This window comes from Monodon monoceros, unplaced genomic scaffold (genome assembly GCF_005190385.1).
Source record: "Monodon monoceros isolate NGI ecotype Baffin Bay Population unplaced genomic scaffold, NGI_Narwhal_1 Super_Scaffold_18, whole genome shotgun sequence".
In the NCBI taxonomy this organism is placed as follows: Eukaryota; Metazoa; Chordata; class Mammalia; order Artiodactyla; family Monodontidae; genus Monodon; species Monodon monoceros.
Genome location: NW_021703774.1, coordinates 37,409,188 through 37,423,068, shown reverse-complemented (window position 1 = coordinate 37,423,068; position 13,881 = coordinate 37,409,188). Strand labels below are relative to the sequence as shown.

The window sequence follows — 13,881 nt, the reverse complement described above, 5'->3', positions numbered from 1 at the left end:
AAAGGTTCTTTTCTTTCGCATACGAATAATACCCATGTTGGAGAGCACCAAACAGAAGCCTCCCCCAGAGGCAACTGCTCAACTGAGTTACCTCTGCTCCAACCTCCACGCTTGGGTCAAGGGCACTGTAGCCCGCGTCTGGCTCCTTTGTAACACGGGAGCTTCTCTCCAGCCCAGGGTCATAGACCGTGCCCCTACTCCCAGGAAATCATTCCCTAATCAGACCCTCACTGCCCCTCCCCAGCATCCGGACCAAGGCCAGTAGTACCGAGTGGTCTCTGGCAGAACAGCAAGTAGGGCCTGCAGTTGGTGTAGCTGTCACAGGACTGGGACCCGGTCTGGCCAGCTTGAGCCTCCAGACCCGCACGTCCACCAGGCCACACTGCTTCCTCCCTCTAACTCCTGTGCGGCTCACCGAGCTGGCGACAAGGCTCTGTCTGGTCTTCGTCCCTCCCACCCCAACGCGCATTGCGTTAGCCTGTCCTTGCCTCTGTGTTACCGTCTGTGAAGTGGGAGTAAGGACAGTGCCTCTCTCCTGGGGTTGTTGCCCGGGTGAAAGGCATCAGAACATGGAAAGCCTGGTTAGGAGTAAGTGCTCGGTTAGGGTTACTTCTCACAGTTAGCACCATTCCAGATGCGCCCTAGAACCAGAGCCCACCCCATACCCTGAGTGGTTTGTCTGGGATGCTGACTGCCAGGCCTGGTCCTTCAGGGGCTGGGCCCGCCCCTGCACCTGCAGCCACTGCCTGCATCTGTCTTCCGCTGGCCTCCTCTGAGATCAAGGATGGTCCCTGCCCAGAATCCTGCCCAGAATGGCCTCTGCTGTGGCCCTCACCTATCAGCCTGGACACCCAGGGCCTCAGTTCTGGCATAAACTTATGTTAGTTCTCACCCTCGGGAGCTTCCCTGGGTGAAATCTGAAACTGGCCCCTTGTACACAGAGGGCGAGGAGAGACCAAAGAAAAACAGCCAGATCATTCCGGGTTGGCAGGTGGCAGGTTTAATAAGCAAGGGAGCTTACAGATGAGCCTTGTCTTGGGCGCTGAAAGGCAAGTAGATCTCTGCATCCACTGGCCAGAATTTTAAAGTTTAAATAGAGGCCTTACCTGGGTTTAGTCACATAGTCAATTCAGATGGTCTCAACAACACCTTTCTCGTTCAAGGTCAAGGCTATGTCCCTGAAATGGCTCCTAGTGTGGGAATGGCAGGCAGAACGCATATTCCAAGGGCAGGGGAGGGGTGAACAGCCTCCAACAGCCCAGGTCCAGACTGCAGGTCAACCAGTGGTCACATCCTTTCAATGCCCTCCTCCAACAACTTACCCTAGAAATGCCCCTGCTTTTGGATAACAATAACAACAATAATAGTAATAGTTAACACCTCATAGTGTTACATGTCAAGCCCCACTATCTATACAAAATCGTTTAATCCTTATGACAACCCTGTGAGGGAGGTATCATTACTTTTCCCATTTCATTGATAAGGACACTGAGTCACAAATAAGGTGAGTAACTCACCAAAAGCTCTCAAGCCAAAGCAGAGCAGGGATTCAAACCCTGTAACAATAGGATTGGGTGCAAGAGTCTTTGCTCTTAACCACCAACCTAGTTCCCTATTTGAGCACTGGCTCTTCCCCTCGGGGCAGGAACACAGCCCTCAGCAAGGAAAACCCCCTGGTCCTCCCACACCCAGGCTCACCGTCCCCCCCATATCAGCTCCTCCCTCACTTCATGATTCAACCTGCTCAGAGTTAAGATGTGGTGGGCCCAGGCTCCCAGCTCAGCAAATAAACAGCATTTCCTGCCTTTCCCTAGACCTCCCCGACCCTGTCCCCCGACCTCACCCCCGGCTCCGTATCTGAGTTCCACAGAACCCTGGGAGAAAAATAAACGGGGCCCATATTCCTGAAACTCCAAATGCCATCAGAGATGGCCTTCAAGTTAAGGCACTGAGGCCTGTTGACAGGCACATTTTCCCCTGTTCATGATTGATGTGTACACATTTCACATGCCATACATTACAGAGGCACCTCTTCTATACTTGACTCATCTTGGATATGTAAATTTACACACTAAAAAGAAAAAAAAAAAAAAAAAACTGGGTGAAAGAGAACATTCTCCCAGGGTGGGCCTAGTACTGTAAATTTATGGACTGTGGTTTGCCCAGCTGGGTTCGTCTCCACGGTGAGGCTCTGCTGCCCCCTGGTGGCAAGTCTCTCCCTGCTCTTTAGAGTTTGTGAATGTTGACCTGAGAAGGTAAGAGCCAAAATTTCAATATTACCATTTCCTGTTAACATTTATTCATTCACACAAGCACTCGTTCAGAGCAAACCTTACTTACAAGCTCTTCCAGTTGGCTTTCTTCTGCCCCCTCCCGGCTTCTCTGAAGGAGCCCTTTCACTACTAGATTAGCTCCCTAGTTTAAATGCTCTCCTTTTAGACCCATTTTTCTCACAGGAGGTTAAGTGCCCCCTACACACCCCCAGCAACTGCAGAAACCACCTGGCTTGTTTTTATTGCCCTGTAGCTTATTAAACATTTTGCCTTTTCTAGACTGACTTTTCTATGAATCTTCGCAGAGCACAGAGAAAGGTTTCAACTTGCCTTTTTGAGTTCCCTGCTTTCAGCAATTGTTACCACTTTGAAAGGGGTAAAAAAAACAGAGAGAGGGGACATAGATGGTACCTGGAGTCTCCAGACCTGACTCCCTACAGGGAGAAACCCCTTCATTTCCCCAGGCTGAAACTCAAAAACAAGAGCCTTTGGCTAAGGATTTAGGTGAGCAATAATCTCAAAGCTCGCCTCTGTGTAACATATTCAGGACCCTGAGACCCGCCTCTCATATTCCCTCAAGACCCTACAGGGTACAATCAGAAAGGAGGAGACAGACAAGAACTAAGAAGAATGATGATTTGCCTAACAACAAAGTACAGATCCCATAGGGCTAAGCTCCTTAATGGATAAGAGGCAGTTAGGAAAATAATTTGTTTCCCCTTTTTTTATATATATAAATGTATTTATTTTATTTTTGGCTGCATTGGGTCTTGGTTGCTGCGCACTGGCTTCCTCTAGTTGCGGCGAGCGGGGCCTACACTTCATTGCGGTGTGCGGGCTTCTCATTGCGGTGGCTTCTCTTGTTGCGGAGCACAGGCGCTAGGCGCACGGGCTTCAGTAGTTGTGGTGCATGGGCTCAGGAGTTGTGGCTCGCGGGCTCTAGAGCGCAGGCTCAGTAGTCATGGCGCATGGGCTTAGTTGCTCCACGGCATGTGGGATCTTCCTGGATCAGGGGTCGAACCCGTGTCCCCTGCACTGGCAGGCGGATTCTTAACCACTGCGCCACCAGGGAAGTCCCAATTTGTTTCCTCTTAATGGGTTTAGTCTATGTTTCTCTGAGAATTATCTGTCTTCAAGGGAGGGGTGGGGGTGTGCTTGTGGATGTTTAGTCCAAAAGTTATTGACTGCAACGTTAGAATTAAAAACTTACAGTGGCAAGGAGGTTGTAAAGGAGACAAAATTCGGAGAACCTGAACCCACCCTACCCTGGGTCTACCCCACCCTCACCCAACCCCCTGCTCTTCTAAGAACTTCGGATAGTGGTTCTCTACCTCTAACAGCATCAGGACCACGCTGCTGGGCCCCGCCCCCGGGTTCCTGATTCATTAGGTCTGGGGAGGGGCCTGAGAATGTGCATTTCTGACAACTTCCCAGGTGATACTGTAGCTGCTGGTCCAGGGACCACACTTTGAGAATCACTGAGTTAGAAGATCAGCTGCCATCACTAAACCACCTCTTTCTTTTACACAACAATTTTAACCATGAATTTCAAACACAGATTTTAAATTCCTTCATGGCAAAAGAACGATCCTAGATAACCCAAACTGAGGTATGAGAAACCATGTACTAAACATACATCTGCCCAGAATATCAATTTCACTTAAAGAGTTGCAGAGAGGAAAACATTCAATGATTTAACTGGCAATTTTTAAACATTAAGTTATTGTTATAATGCAGAAATATACTTCTGAGTACAATGTGCAACTCAGTGAAATTTTTAAGATGAATTAAGGGATTTCTAAGAACCCTCCTATTTGTGCAGGGGGCACCTTTCAGGTTGCCCTCCGAAAATGTCAAACACTGCTGCTGGCCCTGCTCTTCAAACTATGTGTCCAGGCCCCAGCGTGTGTGCACATGTGTACATGTGTGTGCTTGCACATGTGTGCACTGTGTGTGCATACGTATTATTGTTCTCACCTCCATGGGGATTGTTTTGTTGGGGGGAGGGAGACAGGAATGTCCTCTGAGAAACACTGTTTTTCGGGAACATCAATTGTTTACTCACACTTTAGGTGAATTAACTTAGTACACGTGTTCCACGAGGCTAGCTGTGGAATGAGGAAAAAAATCCGAACTAGGAGGAAAAGTGAGGTGGCAATGACGAAGGTGGCTTCCCATGAGCTTCAGACAAGGCTGCTGTCCAGACAAGGCTGCTGTCCAGAAGTAGAGAGGCGAGATCCTGGGCAGAAACAGGCACCCAGACCCGAAAGCACACCATTGCTCTCAAACCCTCTTCAACTCCACTCTGTTATCCCATCCAGATCGCCCTGAACAATTCCCAGGCCACGGCAGAGCTATTTCATCAGCAGTTTGTGAAAATAAAAGGGAACTTATTATTTGCCAAACAAGAGCTTAGCCAGTTCCTCCTTCCACTTTCCAAGTAATACCACGAGAAGCCAGTTTTCTTTCTCTGGGACGGCCCTGCAGGGGATGCCTACCCCCAAGTTCCTGGCTGTGCCCAGTTATTATTTCTGGCTGCCACAGTCCACAGAGAATCCTACAACCAACAGGCACAAGAGATATGCTGACCTTTATTTTGAAGGCTTATTTTCCCGAAGTATTTCATTTATTATCAGAAATCATGACAATAATGTGTGTTCTAAACTTGTGGGCACCCCTGTATGAAAAGACTCACGGATGACCACAGCAACAAAGACAGAAGCATCATCGCAGAAACACCCATCCAATCCCCGAAAGGCTCTCACCTGTGCGATGAACTCCGGGAAGCTGAGGATGGGCCCGTTGTGGAAGACTGGGTAGTAGAAGACATAGGCCACCATCCAGGGAAAGGAGCAGAAGGGGCGCTCAGCCGGTGGCTGCTGCCAGCAGAGCTCCAGGCTGGAGCTGGTGTAGTACAGGCAGCGAACGGTCAGCGTGAACTGCAGCAAGTAGTACTCATTTTCCGTCTGGTACCACCCTCTCTGCAAAGTCACAAGGAGACAACAACCTTCAGTGGCAAGGAGGGACGTCATCCAGTCTCCCAGGAAGGAGATCTCTTCCACGGGCAGAGCAGCTGTCCCATCCAGGGAGTCGAGAACCACTGAACAGCAGGTGAACATCATCGATCATCAAAACAAGCAATTAATGAGCAACGGGCAGGAGAGTGTCCCTAACATCAGCCACAAGCTTCGCATTAAGCCTGATGCAACACAGTGAAGGTTTTCCCAGATATGCTTCTGTCAGATACACCAGCGGACAGCATGGAGATCAGCTACATCCAGTGGGTACTCTAACAGCTCCTTCAACAACTCTGAAGACAAAGACAGACTTATACAGGCAGACCTCAGGGTACTGCAGGTTCGGTTCCAGACCACCGCATTAAAGTGAACACCGCAATGAGTCACACAATTTTTTGCTTTCCCAGTGCACATAAAAGTTATGTTTACGCTATACTGTAGTCTAGTAAACTGTGCAACAGCCATTATGTCTAAAAAGACAAAGAACATACCTTAATTTAAAAATACTTTATCGCTGAAAAAAAGAAAAAATGCTGTTGATCATCTGACAACGCAGGGTTGCCACAAACCTTCAGTTTGTTAAAAAAAAAAAAAAGCGATATCTGCAAAGTGCAATAAAATGGGGTGTGTCTGTAAATGTCACGTGCGATTTATGTGTTCAGCGTATCTTTCCTTTTGTTCTTCTATCATTAATTTGGCTCCACATGTAGTGGAAGACTATTTTCCAAATAAGCTTTAGAGAAACATCATCAAAAGAAATAGTCCCTGCCCTCAATGTACCTAAATTTTCATACCGGAGATAGGTATGTAAAAGTATAATTACAACACAGCATGAAAGAATAAAAAGCACGTACAAAATTAGGTACGGAACAAAAGACTAAAAGCAAATGTGGTAAAATCTTAATATTGAGGGAATAAAATTATGGATCATTTTATAATCTTTATATTTTTCTATATTTTCCATATTTTCTATAATACATATGTATTGCTTTTTTAATGAGAAAATAGGTTATGGAAATAGATACAAGAAATAAAATTGGGACAAAGGAAAGAGTTGTTCACTTGATCCACGAGGGTCTTTTAAGGCTTTACACTGAAAAACTAAGTACCGAACAGAGTTTCTATTCCATGTCCAGGACTTCAGCAGCCACCAAGGAAAACCAAGAAAACTGCATGTGTGAAAGTATGGAAACCCAGGGCAACTAGTTTCTGGTCATTTGCTCTCTCCCCTTCAGCAATATTTTTCACACCACCAGCTTACATAACAAATGGAATACTTATTCACCACCAACACCCATAACTGATGCTAAGAGTCCCCAAATAAAGGATAATTACAACTGGAGACCGTCTTTGAACGTTTGCCAGGTCCCCCAAAAGTTAGGTGTGAATTTGTTTTTATTTTTATCACAAATCTATTTTTAAGCACACTTATTTAAGTGATCGCCTAGTTTAATCATTCTGGGAAGTTACGTATCTTTGTTAGGAGAGAGGCGCTACCCTGCTTATTCTCTTAAGTCCAGGTTTTGAGACATGTGCTTGAAGTATTCGCCCCAGTCCATTGGTAAGAGTGAAGAAAAATTAAGGCAGCCTAACAACAGCAAGAATTCTTGAATTTTCAAAATGCTACCATTTTTACAAAATTGCTTAACACGTATTATCTTGTTGGATCCTTAGAACAACTCCATGAGGAAGGCAGAGCAGCTATTACCTCCATTTTCCAAATGACGAAATTAAGACACAGAGGTTAAACACCACCTCCAGTTTCAAGAGGAGAAGGGACAGTGAATAGAAGAGACTAGAAAACCACTGGCTCATCCTTCCCGTCGCATTCTTTCCCATGACTGTGCAGATCCAGGGCTCACCAATTCTAAGTGCCATCACTTAAATCAACGAAAAGGTGAACAAATGAGTGAACAAATGAACAAAAATAAAGACACCACGGGAAGCCCAGTTCCACGTGACTAAAGAAAGAATATCAAAAGCTTCCCAAGGTGTTCTGTGCAAGGAAAATACCTGCCTTATCTGTTCAGGGACTATCGTGGGCTTCTGATGAGATAAGGAATGTGAGAGTTCCCTATAAACCGTGCAGCATTCTACAGAGGATTGTTTTATTAAATGCATAGGGGATTATTGCTTTTTTTTCCCCTTTGTTCCTGTGACATCTGGCACCATCCATGCCTGCCCAAACTGGGAGAAAAGGTACAAGGTCAGCGCTGGGCAACCTCCAAGGACTAAGACACAGTCACATACAAAAGACTGCAGAACGCAACACCTGGGTTCACATGCATCAACCCCCTGTGGCCACTAGAGGGAGCGCCACCACAGTTCTTCAATTGACTCTTGTCTGAAAACAAAGGCATCTCCCTGGATAAAGGCACTGCCAAAGGGGCCTTCTCCTTCCCAATGGTAAAACGGAGACTCTTACCATAACTTCCTCCACATCTTGAAGCCTCAGTGTAGAGAGCAGGAAGAGAGAACAGAGCCATGACAGGAACAGCGACCGGAACTGGGCAACACAGAAGGAGATGGTGGTGTGAATAAGAACCATGGCTGTGCCTTGGGTCCCCAGCACACACCAGCAGGCCCACATCCCATAGGCTGTGAGGATCCAGGGTTTGTGCTGCAGACAGGGAGGGACCCAGTGAGAAAGACATGGGGGGGGGGAGGAAGAAAAAAGAGAAGGGTAAGTTAACAGGCATTGCTATTGAAGGTTCTACATAAAAGAGGGTCATGTCTTGTGACCCATTAACCAAACTGTTCTCACTGGCCTGGAGATTTAGTGTAACACAGACAAAGAGGATTCAGAGGGACTTTCCACATTAACCCCAGAGTGATGGCTGCCTAGCCCCAGGTCCCCAGAACTCCACCAGATCCGCCCAGAGAAAGGAGCCACTTTCCTGCCTTCAGCCAAAACCACCCAGACCACTGGATCCCACAACAATAAGATTTATGGCTGACTTTCAGCAGACATTATGGGAGCCTGAAGACAGTTCGAAAAGCTGCCAACCTGGCACACTAGCCCCTGCGTACACTATTCTACAAAACGATGGTAAGATAAAATACTGGTGCAAATTTCTCGGGAGTCTTACTGAGAAAACTGGACCATCTAAACCACAAAAGGCTTTCTAAAGTTTAAACCAGAGACTAACAAGTAAATCTCTAATTACATTTTTATTTCATTAGCATATTATTTACAGTCAAGTTTGTGTCACAGAAAAAGTATAGCTTACCTGTTTTCAGTGATAGTGAGGCCTTTGCATAGTCAATCCAATTAATACATTTATTCCCATTTTAGGAGAGAATTTTTCTATTTCATTATCAAGTTTTATAGTTATTGACATTGAATAACTAAACAGATAAATTAACATGTCTTTGCTTTTACAATATACTCTTGGTCATATCTGGCTGGTAAATCCTTACTTAAAAAAACACAATAATGTTTTAACATTGTTTGAGAGGCAACATATCTTAGTGGTGTAATTACTCAAGCTTTGAAGTCCAACTGCCTAAATAAATCCTGGTATCCCCATTAACTAGCTGTGTGACCCTCGGCAACTTACTTAATCTCTCTGTGCCTCGGTTTTCTCAGGTATAAAATTAGGATAGTAACAGTATCTACTTCATGAGGTTGTCGTGAGGATTAACTAAGTTAATGCACGTAAAATGCTTACAATGGTGTCTGCATACACAGGAAGGACAAGGCAAATACTAGTTATTATTCCTATAGGAAAATATGATGTGGCTTTTTGGTGAGCATTCAAAAATAGGATTTCCAGGAATACACTGAGTTGAAAAGTAGGGGCTGCTTGAAATTAGGTCTTCCTGTGAAAACAAAAAGACTTCTTTAAGGGAAAGACAGATGTGGACTGCACACTGTAAATGCCACCCTTCAGTGCTAACTGTCCCAAAATATTGCCTTAGTACAATTCCTTACCAAACTTATACTCCAGCCTAAGAGAGAACATTTTAAATGAGGGACTAGGTCAGCCACTTTGAAGTTCCAAGAAAATCAGAGAAATCTGCAGTTCATTTTTACTATTTTTCCATCCTACTACCCACATTAAACAGCCACATAAATTTGCTTCAAACTTTCCCCCAAGCACTCACCTCTGGACAGAGTTCAATTGTAAGGAACAAGGTCACCAGAGACTATTTTAAGAAGTAGTTCTAATGAACGAAAAAAAGGGAAGGGGTGTCTTTTTCAACTTGATCTACAGCATTTACCACTTGGAGTCTTTTTCCATGTGTGCATGGCTACATACATATACACATAACACAGCTACATTTTTACTGAATGCTATTTGATCCATTTGGAAGAAGCCTGTTGGGATTCATTTGGGAACTTAACCACAGACTTAAGCTGCTTCAGCTTGAAAAAGCTGGAGGAACCTTCAGGAACTACTTAATAGTGCTGTGCAAACCCCATCTACTCCAGAGATTCTCTGATTAATTTACCTGTGCTCACAAATGATACCATGGGGGCACACAAGGTTGTCCTATACTCTCATGCCTCACCATCTTCCTCCTGCCGAAGAGTAGAGGCAGACAACGTCTAATTTTCTCTAAGACATCACAGAAAATGCACCCACGTGAACCTCATATTCTCTGCTATCCCTCCTATTACACACTCATCCTCCCCAACGGGCAAAGACAACTCCGCTATACACATTCACGGCGGGCAGGTGATAAAAAGGAAAAGATGTGAACGATGCAAAAAAGAAATCACCTATTTTAAAACATAAATTAGAACCCGACTAACATATTGATTTTTTTCATTCTATAAAGTGAATGCAATTGGAATCCCATCCTTGAAAACACCACTAAGATGCTGATACAGCATGATTAGTCTTCCACGCCTTGTTCTCTGACTGGCATCAGAGGAACAGTCCCCCACCATCAACGCAGCCCTTAGGGCACACCTCCTCCGACCGCTATCCCCCCCCCCCCCCCCCCCACACACACACGCCTAGACCAGCAAGAAGCAGGGCAGAGAGGGCGAGAAGTAGAAATGTGACACTGCCTAGCAGTACAGGCAGCAGCATAGAAGGTCTGCTGCTCTGAGGAGGAGGGGGGCTTTGCTCAAGTGTTTCAAAGACCACTTTCATATGCAAAGGCCTAAAGACAGCCCGGTCCCACCTATTTCTACTCCAAAAGTGCTTATGTATTTAGTTTATCAAACTTGTGTCCTCTTTAGCAAAAATGCTTAAATATCAGACATTGAGCCTCTGACATCAAATATGCCAGGAATCTTTTAACTTTTCAAAACTAAAAAAGAAAGTGTGTTATGTTTTATTCCAAAACAATACTTCTGATTCATCACTAGAAAGGCTTTAAAAATGTTTTCTCCAAGCTCTCAGGGCGATCTGGGCAGATACACACAGTTTTGGTCACAGACATAATCTATGTCAAGTTCAAGATTTAAAAACCTGCCTAGGGAATTCCCTGGCAGTCCAGTGGTTAGGACTCCGTGCTTTCACTGCTGAGAGCCTGGGTTCAATCCCTGTCAGGGAACTAAGATCCCACAAGCCGGGCAGCGCAGCCAATGTGATTAATTAATTAAAACCAATTAGTTAATTTTAATTAATTGATAAAAGATCTGCCTAAAAGTCAGAATAGCCCAATTCATTTAAGTTAAGAGGTTCAAATGACAATTATGATTGGAAACTGCTGTTCACTTGAAATGAGGCACAAAGAATCATGTTGATCAAGTAATGTGTACAAATAAAACAATCTTAATTTAATGTTGGGTTGTGATGTTTCTAGTTTAGAGATTTAAATTCGAATCAAGTATTATTTTATATGATGCTTTTTTTTAATTGAGATTTTTATTGAGACAGTTGTAGACTCTCCTGCAGTTATAAGAAATAACACAGAGAGATCCTATGGACACTTTACCCAATTTCCCCCTATGGTAACATTTTGCAAAACCAGAATATATCACAACCAGGATGGTGACATTGCAACAATCCACAGACATTCAGGTTTCCCCAGTTTTACCTGCACTCGTGTATGTGTGTGTGTGTGTGTGTGTGTGTGTGTGTTTAGTTCTTACGGTTTTATCACATAAAAGGTTTTATCACATATAGGTTCAGTGTCCACCACAGTAAAGATACTGAACAGCTCCATCACCCCAAGCATCTCTTGCATTGCCCTTTTATAACCACACCCACCTTTTTCCTGCTTCCTTTACCCCACATCCTTAATCCCTGGAAACCACTAATAATCTCTCCATTTCTAAAATTTTGTCATTTCAAAAGTCATACAGTATGTAACCTTTAGGACTGGCTTTTTTTTTTTTTTTAATAAATTTCCTTGTTTTTTATTTTTTGGCTGTGTTGGGTTTTCACTGCTGGGTGCAGGCTTTCTCTAGTTGTGGTGAGCGGGGGCTACTCTTCGTTGCAGTGCGTGGGCTTCTCATTGCGGTGGCTTCTTTTGGTGCGGAGCATGGGCTCTAGGCACACGGGCTCAGTAGTTGTGGCTCGCGGGCTCTAGAGCACAGGCTCTGTAGTTGTGGCGCACGGGCTTAGTTGCTCCGCGGCATGTGGCATCTTCCCGGACCAGGGCTCGAACCCGTGTCCCATGCACTGGCAGGCGGATTCTTAACCGCTGCGCCACCAGGGAAGTCCCAGGACTGGCTTTTTTTCACTCAGCATAATTCCATGAAATCCACCCAAGTTGTGACAGGTATCAAAGGACTGCCCCCTTTATATTGCTGTGTAGTTTCCACGGTGTGGATGGACCACAGTTTCTTTAACCCTTCACCTGCTGAAGGACATCTGGGCTGTTTTCCAGCTTGGGGCTATTATGAATAAAAACTGAAATGAACATACAGGTTTTCATGTAAATATGTTTTCATTTCTCTAGGATAAATGCCCAAGGGTGAGCTTGCTGGGCTGCATGGTAGTTGCATGTTTAGAGCTCTGTAAAAACTGCCCAACAGTTTCCCGGAGTGGCCATTTTACATTTCCACCAGCAACATACAAGGGACCCAAATGCTGCCTCCTCACCAGCATTTGGTGTTGTTACTATTTTTTACCTGATCAACTCTGGTAGTTGGACAGGGGGATCCCACTGTGGCTTTAACTTGCATTTACCATTATGCTCTTTTAAAGGGTATCAAAGTGTGAGCAACCTGAACCTGCATCAATAAGATGGACTGAGTGAACTTCGCTGGGGCACAAGAAGCCAGCCCATCAGAATTCTCCTGACCCCCTTAACTTTCTTTATTCCAGGTTCTTCAGTTCCTGATCAGGAGACCAAAAGGAAGGCAGAGGAAGAGGAGAAACTTTTAAAAGTTTAACAAACAGTAAGAAAGAAACTGTACTCTGTTTTCGTGGCAGCTGAGATAAAGCGAGACTAAATACTATGGCCTTTCTGATGGAATTAGGCCAGACTGAACTGGGTAGGTGAACTTGCCCTCGGTTCCCATTGCCCCCTGTGTTTATACTGAACCACTTCTCAAAACAGGGCATAACCGTCTCTCCTTTTGATAGGCTCCCTTAACAAATTAATATCCTGTCTTGTTCATAATACAATAATGTAAGAATCTTACATGGTACCTAGCACATAGCAAGTGTTTCATAAACACTGGATAAATGAATGGTTAGAATAGTTGGATGGATAGATGGGTGGATGGATGGGTGGATGGATGGATGGATATGCTTCCCCAGGTATTGGGGTTTAACCTGGCAGTTATGACTAAGAACAAGAAATTAGCACCAAAATTTGGGGCTTTTTAGTCACTAATGTGAAAACCTGCTGATTTCCAAAGTCTCTGCTTGTACACCTAACCCCTTATGAACAGACTGCTTGGCCAATGCAGATAGGATAAAAAGGTGTTATTTCACATCTCACTGCCTACTGCCTGTTTTCACTCGCAGGGATCTCTTACAGTCTTGTGCTGGGGGAAGCCTCAAATAGTGCACAGCTGGTAGGGTACAGGCACCAACCTTTGAAAGCAGACTCTCTGATAGAACCTGATTCCTGTCACCCCAGGGAAGACTTCCGAGAGATCAACAATTTCAGCTGGCGTGTTTCAAAGGCTGAAATCAGCACCCCTGAGAAAAGACCATGGACTTGCGGCCTTTTCTTTTGCAAATCTATATTCTTCAAATCTTCCTCATAGGGAGCCAGGACCCAGCCACAGGAGGAGCTGGCTGGCCATGCCCCCCTCACACCATCTCTCCTTCCCTTTTGCTTTAGCTTGTTCTGTGCTGTGGACACTGAGTGATAACAGGATGTGCCTGAGTGGTTCCCCTCATTAGCTCACCTCTGTAGGGAGGAACAAAAGGGCAAAGGCTTGGTGAAGACTCCTGCTGGCAACTGGACCAGACTTTGCTGTATATTAATTCTTTTCGTACATCTGCCCAGAAACCACTCAGTGGGGGGCACTGTTTGAGAAATAAATAAAAGGAGTCAATCAACAACCCTTATGCACGGGATAATTTATTGCATACTACATAATCAACTGCAGCTGCTACTGAAAAAAATATATATATAAGTGTGTGTGTGTGGTGTGTGTGTGTGGTGTGTGGTGTGTGTGTGGTGTGTGTGGTGTGTGTGTGGTGTGTGTGTGTGGTGTGTGTGGTGTG

At 44.9% G+C, this 13,881-nt stretch overlaps 1 protein-coding gene across 3 annotated transcripts in view; it reads right to left on the bottom strand.

The window, feature by feature from the left end:
- HHAT (hedgehog acyltransferase) overlaps positions 1–13,881 on the bottom strand; it is a 363,625-nt gene that overhangs the window by 272,526 nt on the left and 77,218 nt on the right. For 2 of the 3 annotated variants that reach the window (XM_029230716.1, XM_029230717.1), the window contains exons 5-6: positions 7,716–7,910; positions 5,039–5,254 (exon numbers count right to left, since the gene is read on the bottom strand). In XM_029230716.1, the coding sequence (XP_029086549.1) occupies positions 5,039–5,254; positions 7,716–7,910 (411 nt within the window). The remainder of the gene's footprint in view (positions 1–5,038; positions 5,255–7,715; positions 7,911–13,881) is intronic. The other variant, XM_029230718.1, reaches the window with a different exon arrangement.